This window comes from Theobroma umbraticum, unplaced genomic scaffold (assembly GCF_002168275.2).
Source record: "Theobroma umbraticum cultivar Fairchild unplaced genomic scaffold, ASM216827v3 scaffold_299.0, whole genome shotgun sequence".
NCBI classification, from domain to species: domain Eukaryota; kingdom Viridiplantae; phylum Streptophyta; class Magnoliopsida; order Malvales; family Malvaceae; genus Theobroma; species Theobroma umbraticum.
The window spans coordinates 707,157-720,596 of NW_018397285.1; the positions used below are offsets into that span (position 1 = coordinate 707,157).

Genomic DNA, 13,440 nt, shown 5'->3' on the forward strand with positions numbered 1-13,440 from the left:
TTAAGCCCACAAAAATAAATAAACAAAATGAAGTCCAATGCCTCTATTTGGTTTTGCCTTTTTTTTTTTTTTGGCATGCGTATAAAAAAGTCCAAGGAGGAGCGGAGATTTGAACCTTGGACTCAACCCTACCATGTAAGGTTAAGAACTGCTAGGCCAAACCTTGATGGCTTTTGGTTATTGCTTTCGCTTCCAGAAGCAAAAGGCAAAAAAGGCAATTTGATATAAAAGCAAATAAATTTTTGAATAATTAAAAATAAAAATTGTAATTTTTTTGTAACAAATTGTTTGGATTAGTGTTTCATTTCAATTATTTGTGAATTTTAAATCAATTATGATTTTTCCTTTTACAATTTAGTTTAAAGTTTTAGCAACCTTTTATGTATCATATACAAGTAGCAAAGGCAACACAATGTAGCACGTATAATTGAATTCAGCACTTTTATATACTGTTGAAAAGGAAAAGCTAGGGATAATGAACATACTTTAATCCGTTCAACAGCATCTTCTTCTATTGAATTTATTGTATGAGTGGCACCCAAAGTCTTAGCTTTTTGCAGTTTATCATTCTGAACATCCACAGCAATTACATCAGAGGCACCAAATGCCCTTGCTATCTGCAAACAACTGAAGAAAACATCTTGTCATGACTATGTCAAAGTTAGTTACCTTAAATTACTGTCAAAAACTACCATAAGGGTGGACTTTTTTAAAATAAAAGAATCCACCAGTATAAAAATTCAAAAGTAAAAGGATTAATATTCAGAGTTAGGAGTCAAAGATTTCTGACAGTAATCTTTACACATTCCAATATGGGATTGCAGACATCGAGGACAAAATGAAGGAAACATGTTAAGATGGTTTAAACACATAAGCACAAGATGTAGAAATGCCCTTGTGAGAATGTGATTCAATGATGTTAAGAGGAAAGGAAGACCAAAGAAGTCAAGCAAGGAAACTATAAAAAGACCTCATTTTTCACTGAGCTTACAAAGGATATGGTTATAATTCCATGCACAACATGATTTATAAAGCCAACCAGAAATGGTGATGTTGGAGTGATACTAACATCATAACATGGGATATTAAATTGTAACGCCCTCAATCCTACATTGTTAATTTGTAAGGATCTGCTATGGTAGTTATGGTATTGTTAATTTATGGTATTTTTTAGACACAACCATGAGACTTTTCAGGCTGAAGCAGACAATACATGGCAGGATGGTGCGGGCCTCCACAATTGGTATCAAGCACTGGCCAGCATAACTGCAGAAGCTAGGTGTTACACAGGGCAAAGTACTACATTGCATGCACACTGTAACACCCCATACCCTCGTTTAGAAGTTAACAAGACTTTATTAATGAGAAGAATGGTCATTTGATATAAATCTAAGCGTTAGAGAACGATAACAAGTAAAAAAAATATTTTAAAATAAAATATTATTAAAATATTAATATTTAATTTATTAGTAAGATTAGTTAAAAGAGAGGGTTATATGACTAATCTAAGTGGGGGAGAAGAAGAAAAGAAAAATTTGGAAGAAGAATGAGGTTAGAGGGATCCATGTGTCTTTATTAAATAGAGCACAAGTGGGTAAGTATATATTTATGGTGACACGTTGATGGGGTGCAAACCTTATATAATTTTTATACACATGTCAAGAAAGAAAAACAGAAAAAAATTAGAATTTAAAGAGTGATGGGGGACTTAATAAAAAGGATGAGAACTTAGGAGGGTTAAATGGTAATTTTATTATTTAGTTTGGTCAAACCTTCCAAAGAAAGCTTTGACTCTTGTTTTTTTCTCTCCATGGTCGACCATCCCATGTGAGAGTTTGTTGGGAATTGTGCATAAAGAAAGAAAGGAAAAGACGGGAGAAGGAAAAAAGAAAGAGACGAGATTTTACTACTTATTGACTAAGTAAAAAGCTTTGAATTTTTTTCTTGACTTTTATTTCCTTTCCCTTTTCCACTTGGCCAGCCAAAATAATACCAACTTTTATTATTTAGTCTGTAATGACCTCTTCCCTAGATCACTACCGGCGTCTGAGACTTGCGAGTGAACCCGTCAAATCTCAAACAAGCCTTAGTTAAGCCTCCAAGCAATTTAAACTCAACTTATAATTTTAACACCATAATTCATTTAAACTAAATAATCACGATATTTAAAACGTGACATCTAGATACTAATAATCAGATTTGATAATTCCATACGTATACCATCATACATGGTAACAATGTTTACTAAAGAAAATTCTTAAATCTTTGCATGCAGTCAACCAAATTATCAATTTCCACCTTCCTTACCTGGAGATTTTGAAGCCAAACTGCCAATCTCTCCTTAGGTTTGGTTATGGGGAGGAAAAAGGGAAGACAACTCATGAGAAGGAAAGAGAAAAGAAAGAAGCATGAACGAAAGATGAGAGGTCTGGATGCACGGCTTGTCTTTGGAGGTGAAGCCACGGTTGAAGAAATGAACCAAGAAGAAAAAGTGGCGTTTGAAAAGAAAAGAAAGAAAAAAGATGCATAAAATGATGGAGGATGAAGGTTCCGGAAATCTCAATGGGATAAGAAGAAAAATAATAAAAGTTGATACCATTTTGGCCGGCCAAGTGGAAAAGAGAAAAGAAATAAAAGTCAAGAGAAAAATTCAAAACTTTTCACTTAGTCAATTAGTAAAATCTCTTGACTCTTTCCTTTTTCCTTCTCCCGTCTTTTCCTTTCTTTCTTTATGCACAATTCTCAACGAACTCTCACATGAGATGACCGACCATGGAGAGAAAAAAACAAAAGTCAAAGCTTTCGTTGGAAGCTTTGACCAAACTAAATAGTAAAATTACCATTTAACCCTCCTAACTTCTCATCCTTTTTATTAAGTCCCCATCACTCCTTAAATTTCAATTTTCTTCTATTGTCCTTCCTTGACATGTGTATAAATATAATATAAAGTTTGCACCCCATCAACGTGTCACCATAATATTTAAATATATACTTACCCGTTTGTGCTCTATTTAATAAAAGCACGCGGGTCCCTTTAACCTCATTTTTCTTTCGAATTCTTCTTTTCTTCTTCTCCCCCACTTAGATTAGTCATATAACACTCTCTTTTAACTAATCTCATCAATAAATTAAATATTAATTTTTAATAATATTTTATTCAAAAAATATTATTTTATTTTAAAATATTCTTTTTACTTGTTACTGTTCTCTAACGGTTAGATTTATGTCAAATAACCCTTCTTCTCATTAATAGAGTCTTATTAACTTCTAATCAAGGGTACGAGGTATTACACACACAATGGGAGCTGTTTCTTTAAACACATAGAAGCCACCTCTAGAATCCCAACACCTAGCGTGGTCCTAGTTTTGTGTGTGATCTGTTGTCCTTAATGGGGACATCAAGGCCATAATAGGCAGAGCTTGTAACGCCCTCAATCCCATATTAAGAATATGTGAGGATCTGCTTTGATATGTATGTAGAGACTTAAACATATACTTGCAAGGCACCTGAACAAAACTATGAGACCCATTGGGTCAAAGTAGACAATATCTCGTAGGTTGAGCGTAGGTCTCCATAGAAACCTAAATTCATGATTTTGTCCACAAAAGGTGCCTCTCAAGTATAGGTAATCTTTACATATATGCCAAAATGGATCCTCAGAAATTTCCAATGTGGGGTTAAGGGTGTTACAATATCCCCCCATAAAGGCCTTGACATACTCAACACACCACACACAACACCAAACCACACAAGGCATTGGGATTCTAGAGGTGGAAATTTGGCACATTGCCCCATGTAGCACTTAGCTCCTACACTTCCGACTAGTGATTGCTCTAATACCAACTATGGAGACCATCAACCCAACTTGCAAGATATTGTCCTCTTTGACCTGAAGGGTCTCATGGTTTTGTCCTCAAAAGGTGCCTCGCACGTACATTATAAGTTTCTAAATATTTACCAAAGCAAATCCTCACAAATTCGTAATTTGGGATTAGGGCATTATATAAATTCTAGCACGATGGTTCTTTGGCAAAACCCCAAAATTGAATAAGGAACCCATACACCAAACAAATAAGTTCAATCTGACTCACAACAGCCCATGATGCATAGACTAAAAAGGTGACGACAAGAAAAGCTAAAATATTTTGGGCTTATTTAGTTTAGAAAATTATATGGCATAGATACTTATTATTGAGTAATATTTTTGTCACATTTTGGAAAATAAAACCTTTGTTGCTTTTTTAGGTTTGACAAATTTTAGACATTACAGGTACTTGGTAATTCCAAGACTTGCTAGATACTATTAATTTTTGGTACAGTTGGAAAAATTAACCTTAACCTGATTTGACCAATATCAGAATAATTATCTCTAACGATTAGAATAATTATCTTGAAATCACCTGAATTGAATATTCCATTCAAATCCAATTTGATCAGACTCTAAAAACTCAACAACTTGAACCTGAAATAACTCAAACCCAAACAATCCAAGTTTCAAACCCGAATTGCTTGAAACCGAAAATGATCCAAATTTCTTTGACTTGAAGTGGCCCAGCCCAACATGATCAACACAATTGCCTCCTATAAATTCAGGTCTTATCTAGAGCCATTCCTGTTAGTAATCATGTGACTAAGAATCTATCTTTTTCTTATTTTCTTCAAATTTCAGCAATTGAACCACAATATCCTCCTCCTAACTCAATATTCTCATGCCCTAAACCATTACCCATCATAAAAACCTAAAAGCATTCAGCTTGTGCACAATTTGTTCCTGTTATATCCAATAAGAATTAAGCATATGCTTTCCACAAAAATCAAACCCTAAAAATTGCCAATTTTGCCTATGAAATAACCATTTGTTGGCAATTCTATACTATTACCTCCTCTCTCTCTCCCTTGTTGCTCTCTGACATCACCAATTCAACACCCACCATTACCATGAAAAAGAAAAAAAGACAAAAACACTAAAAATCAACGGAATGGACATTCCGTTTAAACAACTAAACGATCATATAGAATACACCTTACCTCAATGATATGCAAAAACCATAAAAGAATAACTTATACCAGAACAGATCAAAAGCACCATTCAATAACCTTGACCAGCTATTAGTTATTAGAATAAATTGCACCTGTCGTCCATAAAGTTTGGGTCATAAACCGTTTTGGTTTAAGTGCCAGTTGGTAACATGTGTAAGCCAATGTGTTGACTAAGGTGCAATACAAATGCTTAGTAGGGAAATCCCCAATGTTTCTTTGGTACTTTCAAATTGCTTTGTGCAGTTTCATGTTTGGGGATTCATTTGAGGGGCTTTTTTGACATTTTGGACTGGTTTTTGAGGGTACTTTTGAGAATTACAATTTCATCATTGAAACTTTTCAAGAGAGGAAATTTGTAGAGAGAGAAAGGACACATAGAGGGGTGGCAGAAAGGGCAGAATTTGGCTCACCTTTACCAAACTGGCTTAATGAAGGGCTGGAATGCACCCCACAACACCAGATTGACATTGCAGGGGGCCAAATAGATGGCCCCTCGCGCCAAGATCAGGGAAGCTCAACCTGGCTGCCCAAGTTATATCCGACAAAGGAAGAAGCTGCCTTAGCTCCAACTATTGACATCTGTAATGGGAGGGCCACATTCAGCCTTTCCCCACATTCAGTTGGCCTCTAGCCAGTGAGAACAAAGGAAAGAAGATAAAAGGAAAAATAAAGGAAAGAAAACAAAGAGTCAAAAAAATTATAAATTAATTTACTATATAATATGAAAAATCATTATCTATTTTTCTTACTAATATTATTTAGTTGTAAAATGCCTTTTTTATAAATAGAATATTAGTTTTAAGAAAATTGAAATTAAATAAACAAATCAATTTTCCTACACATGAATGACAAGTGTCTGACACATGCATGACTCATTTTGCCACCTGGCACCTAATGCTAGAGTTAACGAAAACACTAATGGAAAAAACATTTCATTATAACATTTGAAATATTGCGAGCAATAAGTGACTTTTTAAACTGTAAGGACCAGTACGGCATGCGACCTTAACTTTTCTTTGAAGACCATGAGGGCAATTTACTCAAATTATTTGGATAATCTAAACAAAGCAAAAGCTGGAAATGAAATTGTTGCAACACTTTTAAGTTAGTAAATACTGGCATCAAAATCAATAATCTAAATTATTGTAATATACGATACTTGGATAATAAGGTGCCACAAAGATTGTGCAATTTATTTGATTGATAGTGATTTTGTGGGATAAATGCACAAACTGCAAAAGAGCCAGATACCATTACTTCTGGCTGCAATAGAAATTATCATCTCATATTTACGTTTATGCTATCAGTACCTTAATTCTCAAACAGAATAACCCACTGCTATTTTGTACCCAATGAGTTCAAAGCAAGTAAAATAGAATGGAAAAAGAAATAAAGAAAGCACTTGAAATGTAATTAACCTTGAACTACTAAACATAACAAAATTTGAAGAAACCTGATCAATAATACTTTTCTCTTTTCAAACATAAAAAGCTTTAAATTTTGATAGTTGCAATGAAAAGTACATCCAATTTTTATTTAAATAATCATGAAATCACAAAAAATGCTTTCTTGGAGATTGAAGTGGAAAACCAAAGAGAGTCCAAATGAATATTCAAGACATGAACCAAAAGGTTTCAGCCAAGTTAGGGAAAGAAAGGGCAGAAAGCACAAAAGCATTTGTTATTACAAGAATAAAGAAAGACAAGACACTAGTTCTATAACATTAGATATAAAAGGGGAGTAGTGTTACAGAATAGTGTCAGAATTCTACTTTAGTTGTATTAGAAAGCGAATGTTGCTCATGTTGTAGCAAATCACAAAATTCCAAACCAATACCAAATGTAATGTATAGTTGTAAATTGGAATTTTCGGCAAGCAACTGTTTTATTTTCTATTTATTTCCAAAATATTTTTTTTGAAATTTTCTATCATAACCTAAAGTCTTGTAGATTTACTTTCTCCAATTATATCATTTAAATATAGATGACAAACATGGTCACTATAAAACATTATATTAAACTATCAACCCTACATAAACTGATCTTTTGTAACGGGATATTGAAGATTAAAGCTGAATTTAAATTGAATTTGTTTTTCCTTTGGCCAAAAATTAAATGTGGTTCGATCATTGGATAACTAGAGAAGAAAAAGAATTTCACAAATGATGCCTCGAAAGCTACAGAAACTTAGTGTCTAACATCTTGGCCAAAGATCCCCAAATATTCAAACCAAATGCAACAAAACCTCATCGAAACATGAGAAAAACTGGTGAAAGCCAAGAAGTCAATTGTCAAGATTCCTGTTGTCCTCTTTAGACAGCCTAGTAGCCAGCAATAAAGCATAAGAAACCATTTAAAATTTTAAAATAAATAAATACAAAGATGTTACTGTTCCTAGAACATAAGACCAGAGTTTATGCGAGGAAACACTGTTCGAAGAATAGTGTAAGGGATTCAGTTTTAGTATTATTGAATAACAATATTAAATGTTTTATGGAAAAGCAAACATAGGTCAATGCATAAGCATATATGTTAGTGTTTGTATAGCAGTGAGTGACAACAATAAGTGCATATATTTGCATGCATTGACACATCCATACAAGCAACTAATTAGAAATGTAACAATCACTATACATATATTCTATCAGTTAATTCTAGAAATTACATTAAGGCCCAAAAATAAAATAAATTGATTAAATAAAGTCCTAAATAATTTAATTCTTAAATCTGTTTGTCATTGTTCTAAAGCTTTGAACCATGCAAGTGGGATAAAGAGAAAACAGAGAACAAATAAAGAGAAGAACGCAGGGGAATTTCAAAACTCAATTTTCAAATCTCAAATCGCAATAAATCATATGCAAAAAACTACGACAAACTGAAATAACATCATGTACTCATATACACCCTAAATCTTCAGTCTACCTCCTTTTTCCCGCACCACATCCTTTTAATGACCAACTTTACCTCAGTTATGTTCTGAGTATCCAACATTTCCTTTGATGTTTTTCTTAAGTAACCTTACCTAGGAACTCTACCCTAAATTCCCATTGCACCCTATAAATTGGGATTGTGTCAAGTGGCTATCAAAGTTCTTTAATCCTCACAATTGATGCTAACTTGATTTAGAAAATTTTCCATTCCTTCAGCCTAATTAATTTATTTCTTTGTCCCTGTTTCTTGTATCTAACCTTCAGCAAAACATAATAGACATCAGATTTAACCTCTTTTACAGAATTTCTCTTCCTTTCTGACATAACCATCATAAGCTTACTCATCTCTACACTTCAAAAATACAAGTTAAGCAAGGCACGTGTTTATCATTTTTAAACATTTAAATTACTTTGTACAATCCATAAAAACCAACCATGTCTCTTCAAGTTATTTCCCCTTCTTTAGAAATTCTACTTATCATTCCTTGTTCATTTCATTATGATTTGTTCTTTTTTCTTTTTGGCACTGTATTATGACTTTTTTGTTAAAGAAGTTTCGAACCAAAAATAATTGCATAGATATAGGGTGGCATTCACTGCTTATGACAGAGGAGCTACACTTTAGTACGGGTATGATGAAGGGAGCACTTTAAAACGTGAAATGCACAGTGAGAAAGAAGAAAAAGCTCATGTAGCTTGAGGTGTGTGGTCCATCTAAAGCTGGTAAAATGTTTGATTTCATGTCAAAACAATGTAAAACCATGCCATAAGAATGGCACTTGAGATGTCAAATATGGATCAATGCATAGCAAAATCTTTGAAGCTTTAATCACCTTTCATATAAGTTTTAGATTTTTATAATACTAGCCATAGCTGCCATTCTTATTTCCACTAACTCTCTTTCCCAAATAGTCCTTTTCCCTAGTCTAGTATGCCTCCATATTTGCTAGCATCTTGGGCTCTACTACCATCTCAAGCATCCAACCTAAAACCAATTCACAGTAGATAGACGGGCTGAATCTTAACGTAAAGCCACTGTAGACCCTAAACTAAACTGATTTGGAATAACACTACTTATATCTCTGCCATTTCTGAATGAATTGCTAGTTTTTGCATACTTTTTATTATTAGACATTGTCTAGCTTCATTCTTAGGATAAATCGTGTTGTCCATCCTCCAATTTCCCCTAATATTTTATGAACAAAGTCATTAAAATGGTGCCATGGGCAGCTAGCTAATTGAGACTTGAATGATAACAAACTTCAACTCACCTCTCCCTAATCCTTTCCCAAAATGTAAAACCACCTCCTATCCTCCAACCCCCACCTGCCCATTATATATATATATATATATATACTTGAAATTAGACTCATCTGAACCTTAAAAAAGCTAGTCTTAAATGTTGGCCCAAGGTGCAGTGCCACCTTCGAACCAACAATAAGTCTACATTTTATGTTCATTCAACTAAAACAACAACACAGATCTTACTTGAAAAAATTGATTCTCAAACTATTGTTGGAAGTCAATTGGGTAATCCAACTAGTTTGTTCGATGTAGTGCCAAGTCTGTTTGTAGAGATGCTTACTTTGGCCAATTAAAAGTTAGTGATTGTTACCTGCATGTATTAAAACTCCCACACAGCAAGATAGAATGAAACTCTACTTATTGGTGACATGGTCTTTTCCTTCTACCACTTTTCTTTTTGTGTTAAACTGGATTTATAAAACGTAGAAAATTGTATCAAAGAAACAGAGAAAAAATGAATGTTTCTGTTGCATAAGATTGGCAAGCCATTACTTTAGCCAACACTTGTGGCCTTGCAAATTTGATAGTTGGATTACCTAATTTGCTTCTTGTGCTGCAACACTTTATTTGCAGGATAGATAAGAAAGGCCAATGATTCAAGTAAAATAGTTGAGAATCACATATACTGAGAAAAGGCCTCTAAATTAGCAACCCTTCTAAAGTGTCTGGTGCTAAAATGCTAGTTCAAGTGTTCAAGTAAAGATTTTGGTCAACTTTCTCATCCATGAATTTTAACATGATTCAAAATCTTCTATTTGCCTTCTGTTGGACTGCTTGAAGAACTGGAAATGGAGTTAATGTCCATTTTATTCCTATATCACCTCACATATGAGTTACATCGTAAGTCACATCCATAGTCTGCTGTTATCTTTACCCTCTAAAAGTCATGCTAGCATTTTGCTTTTCTTTAGGACTCCTATGTCACCTTAACACCTTCTGACATTGAGGACAATCACACTGACAATGTTTCAAAATGACTAGTCAAACCAATTATCTTGTTTCAAAATCTACTTAAAAAGTATGCAAGTACCTTGAACCAACCCCTCCAGCTCCAATTACAGCAATGGAATCCCCAGGACAGACCTCTGCTGCATGTCTCATGGCACCATAAGCAGTAAATACAGCACATCCTAAAATTGCAGACTCAGTGTATGGCAGTGATTTTGGCAAAATAGACAATGCATGTGCAGGAATGATACAGTATTCAGCAAGGCCTCCCATGCTATACATGTATACTGGTTTTCCTACACAAAAACGCAACTCTTGTTACTGTACAGATAAAGTTACTGCAAAAGAGTAGACAGATGAGTAACTAGGAAAAGAAAACTATAATAAGATGAAGGTTGCAAGACTGCAGTTATAAGGGCATCAATCATGCAAATAGACGCTATATATATATATAAGAGAAGTAGCACGTTAAATGCATTTACTGCATATGTCATAATCAAGGAAGAGCCAACTAATACTTCGTTTCAAGTTATCATTTTACATAATTTAAAGGGAACTAGAAAGCTTTTAAATGTGGCTCAGAAGAATAACATGAGTAAGAAAATAATAGGTGAATGGTTCAATCTTATGCATGGAAAGAAAAACAAAGGACAAAAGGGCATAACAATAAATTTTAAAACGCAGTTTGTTTTAAAAGTTGCTAAAACACAAACACACTTATGCATGGACAAAAAGAGGATAATAATGTATATTAGAATTTGCAAAGGCTCTCTCTCTCTCTCTCTCCCTCTCTCTCTCTCTCTCTCTCTCTCTCTCTCTCTCTAATTATTACAAAAACAGTATATATTCTAGATTCTTTGGGCTTAAAGAACTATGGGTGCAGTTTTCATTTTCAACCTCAAAAAATAGAATAATTTGACAAAATTTATTTATTTAAGATAGCCTTCTGCTAATGTCCATAAGAAAACACCTTAATTTAAATTCAGATATATTGTGACCCCCAGAATAGTTTCATCTGTCTTCGGCAACCATGATTCTCAAAGGCCAATGTCCTTTAAACATCAAGACATCAGAATATCAAACTCAAATGAATGAGTGACTACCTCAACAATCATTATAGAAGGTGGAATTACCTTGTTCGTAAAATCCAAAGAAGTTATCTTAATTGGGTTTATAAAATGTTAGGAGTCTTCTATTCGCAATGTTCTACCCTTAGTAGTTTTGCAAAAAGTGGCCACTATCAAGACTTGATAAGCACTCTTCAGATCAGCAATTGCATCAAATGATGACCACACACATTCTCATGATCATCACAATATACTAAAATTAATAATTACCACTGCTGCGGAGGAAAAGCCTTGTTTCACCATCATAAAGGGTGCCTTTAGCTCGATTATAGGCGAAGAAATCTTCACATAAATCATCATGGCCCTAGTTCTCAGAAATAAAAAGTTATCAATCATAATAAAATGAATTGAAATGCAAGCATAGCATCTTGAAGCACCATACCTTAGAACAGAAGAAACAATTACCACAAGGCATGATAAAGGCTCCAACCACATGAGATCCAATTGGAAATCTGAGAAGGGCCAAAAGGAAAATTAAGAAACCATGTGGCTGCCCATTTCTATCTCCACCAAACAAACGTGAGACATATTACAACTTAAGGAGCATGTGCAAAGAGCATGAATTAATGAAGAAGAAGTGATATCATCTTGTAACAAAGCACGAGTATTCAATGTAAAACCTTTGTGTGATTTTGCTGTCGGTGAGTGGGCCATGTTCAACAACTTCTCCAGTTATCTCGTGCCCAAGAACACAAGGGCTAGAAAATGGAATTTCACCTTTTATAACATGCAGATCAGAGTGGCATACTCCACAGCCTGCAAGAATAGATGGAATATCAGAAGCTCTAAACAGTAGAAACAAAAGGTCAAAATGAATAAAGGGTATTCCACTGGAGTGGACCCTGTTAGAACCTGGAAAAATAGGATTCAATCAAAGCAACGTACCCTTGGTTTTTATGAGGAGTTCTCCAGCTTTGGGACGAGGCATATGAAATTCTTCAATAGTGAGGGGCTTATTGGGTTCCCAGAACACAGTCCCGCGCATATACCCACCTGAGCTCACATGATAAGCGGCCGACGATGGCGGGATGCTGTCTACATTCTTGCTGATGTCACCAACGTGACTCGAAAACCAACAGGAAGATGATAAGATTGAACGATAGTTGGGCTTTGAAAAGAGCAGCTTCCTGCAGATGGCACTGCGAGCTATAGATGAAAGACCCATTTCTGACTCACAACCGGCGACTTTGCCACGATACCATTTTTATTTTATAGGAGAAGGTGAAAGGATCCAAACAGCGTTGCCTTCCTTCTTTGCACTGAAAATAATAACAAACAATTGATTATTGAAAAGGAGATGCCAAGTTTCAAAATTATTTATAATTAATTATTATTATAATAATAATAACTAGTAACTTGCATTTACCTTGATAGCTCAAGGTATCCAAGGATGGGTTTACTTGACTAACACTAGAAATGGCAATGGATACTATTATAAAGTACTCACGGAAATATATAAGATTAGGACATTTTATAATTGAGTTTGAGATAAATTTAAATAGTGATTTTATTACTTGAATTAACTTTGAGTAAAGTTCGAGTATCACTTCTAGGATATCTGTTATCCAAACACGATTACTATTTATAAATATTTTATTATTATTTTAATAATTAAATTAAAAATATATAATTTTTACTAACTTTACAAGTAATTCTTTTTATTTAAAATTGACAAATATATGAAAAGTATGGTTACTCTAATTATTAATATGATGATATTAATATATTTAAATTAAAAAATTATTAGATTGTTAATCATGTTTAAATAATATGAATATCATATTATATTATAAAAGAATATAATTACTATTATATTTATATAGTTTTAACATAAATATATTTACTTTCTATTTTATGTTTTAACATTACAAAAATTATGATTTATAAAATTATTAATTATAATACATATACCATTATTTATATAAATTTATAATGTATATACTTAAAAAAAGCTTTTGAGATTAGAATTGTTTTGGAACCTAACTTTTTTTTTAATTTCATGAAATTAAGGACAAATCATATAGTTAATTATATTAATTGATGAAACTATTATTATTAATTAACTTTTAATGTCTTTCAATATATATAGT

The 13,440-nt window shown here is 33.5% G+C and overlaps 1 protein-coding gene across 1 annotated transcript in view; it reads right to left on the bottom strand.

The window, feature by feature from the left end:
• LOC110428485 (GroES-like zinc-binding alcohol dehydrogenase family protein) overlaps positions 1 to 12,627 on the bottom strand; it is an 18,986-nt gene extending 6,359 nt beyond the window's left edge. Inside the window, exons 1-6 of the mRNA XM_021444312.2 lie at positions 12,236 to 12,627; positions 11,971 to 12,106; positions 11,733 to 11,802; positions 11,561 to 11,654; positions 10,306 to 10,519; positions 486 to 627 (exon numbers count right to left, since the gene is read on the bottom strand). Of these exons, the coding sequence (XP_021299987.1) occupies positions 486 to 627; positions 10,306 to 10,519; positions 11,561 to 11,654; positions 11,733 to 11,802; positions 11,971 to 12,106; positions 12,236 to 12,515 (936 nt within the window). The 5' untranslated portion in view covers positions 12,516 to 12,627. The remainder of the gene's footprint in view (positions 1 to 485; positions 628 to 10,305; positions 10,520 to 11,560; positions 11,655 to 11,732; positions 11,803 to 11,970; positions 12,107 to 12,235) is intronic.
• Positions 12,628 to 13,440: the final 813 nt, after the last annotated feature.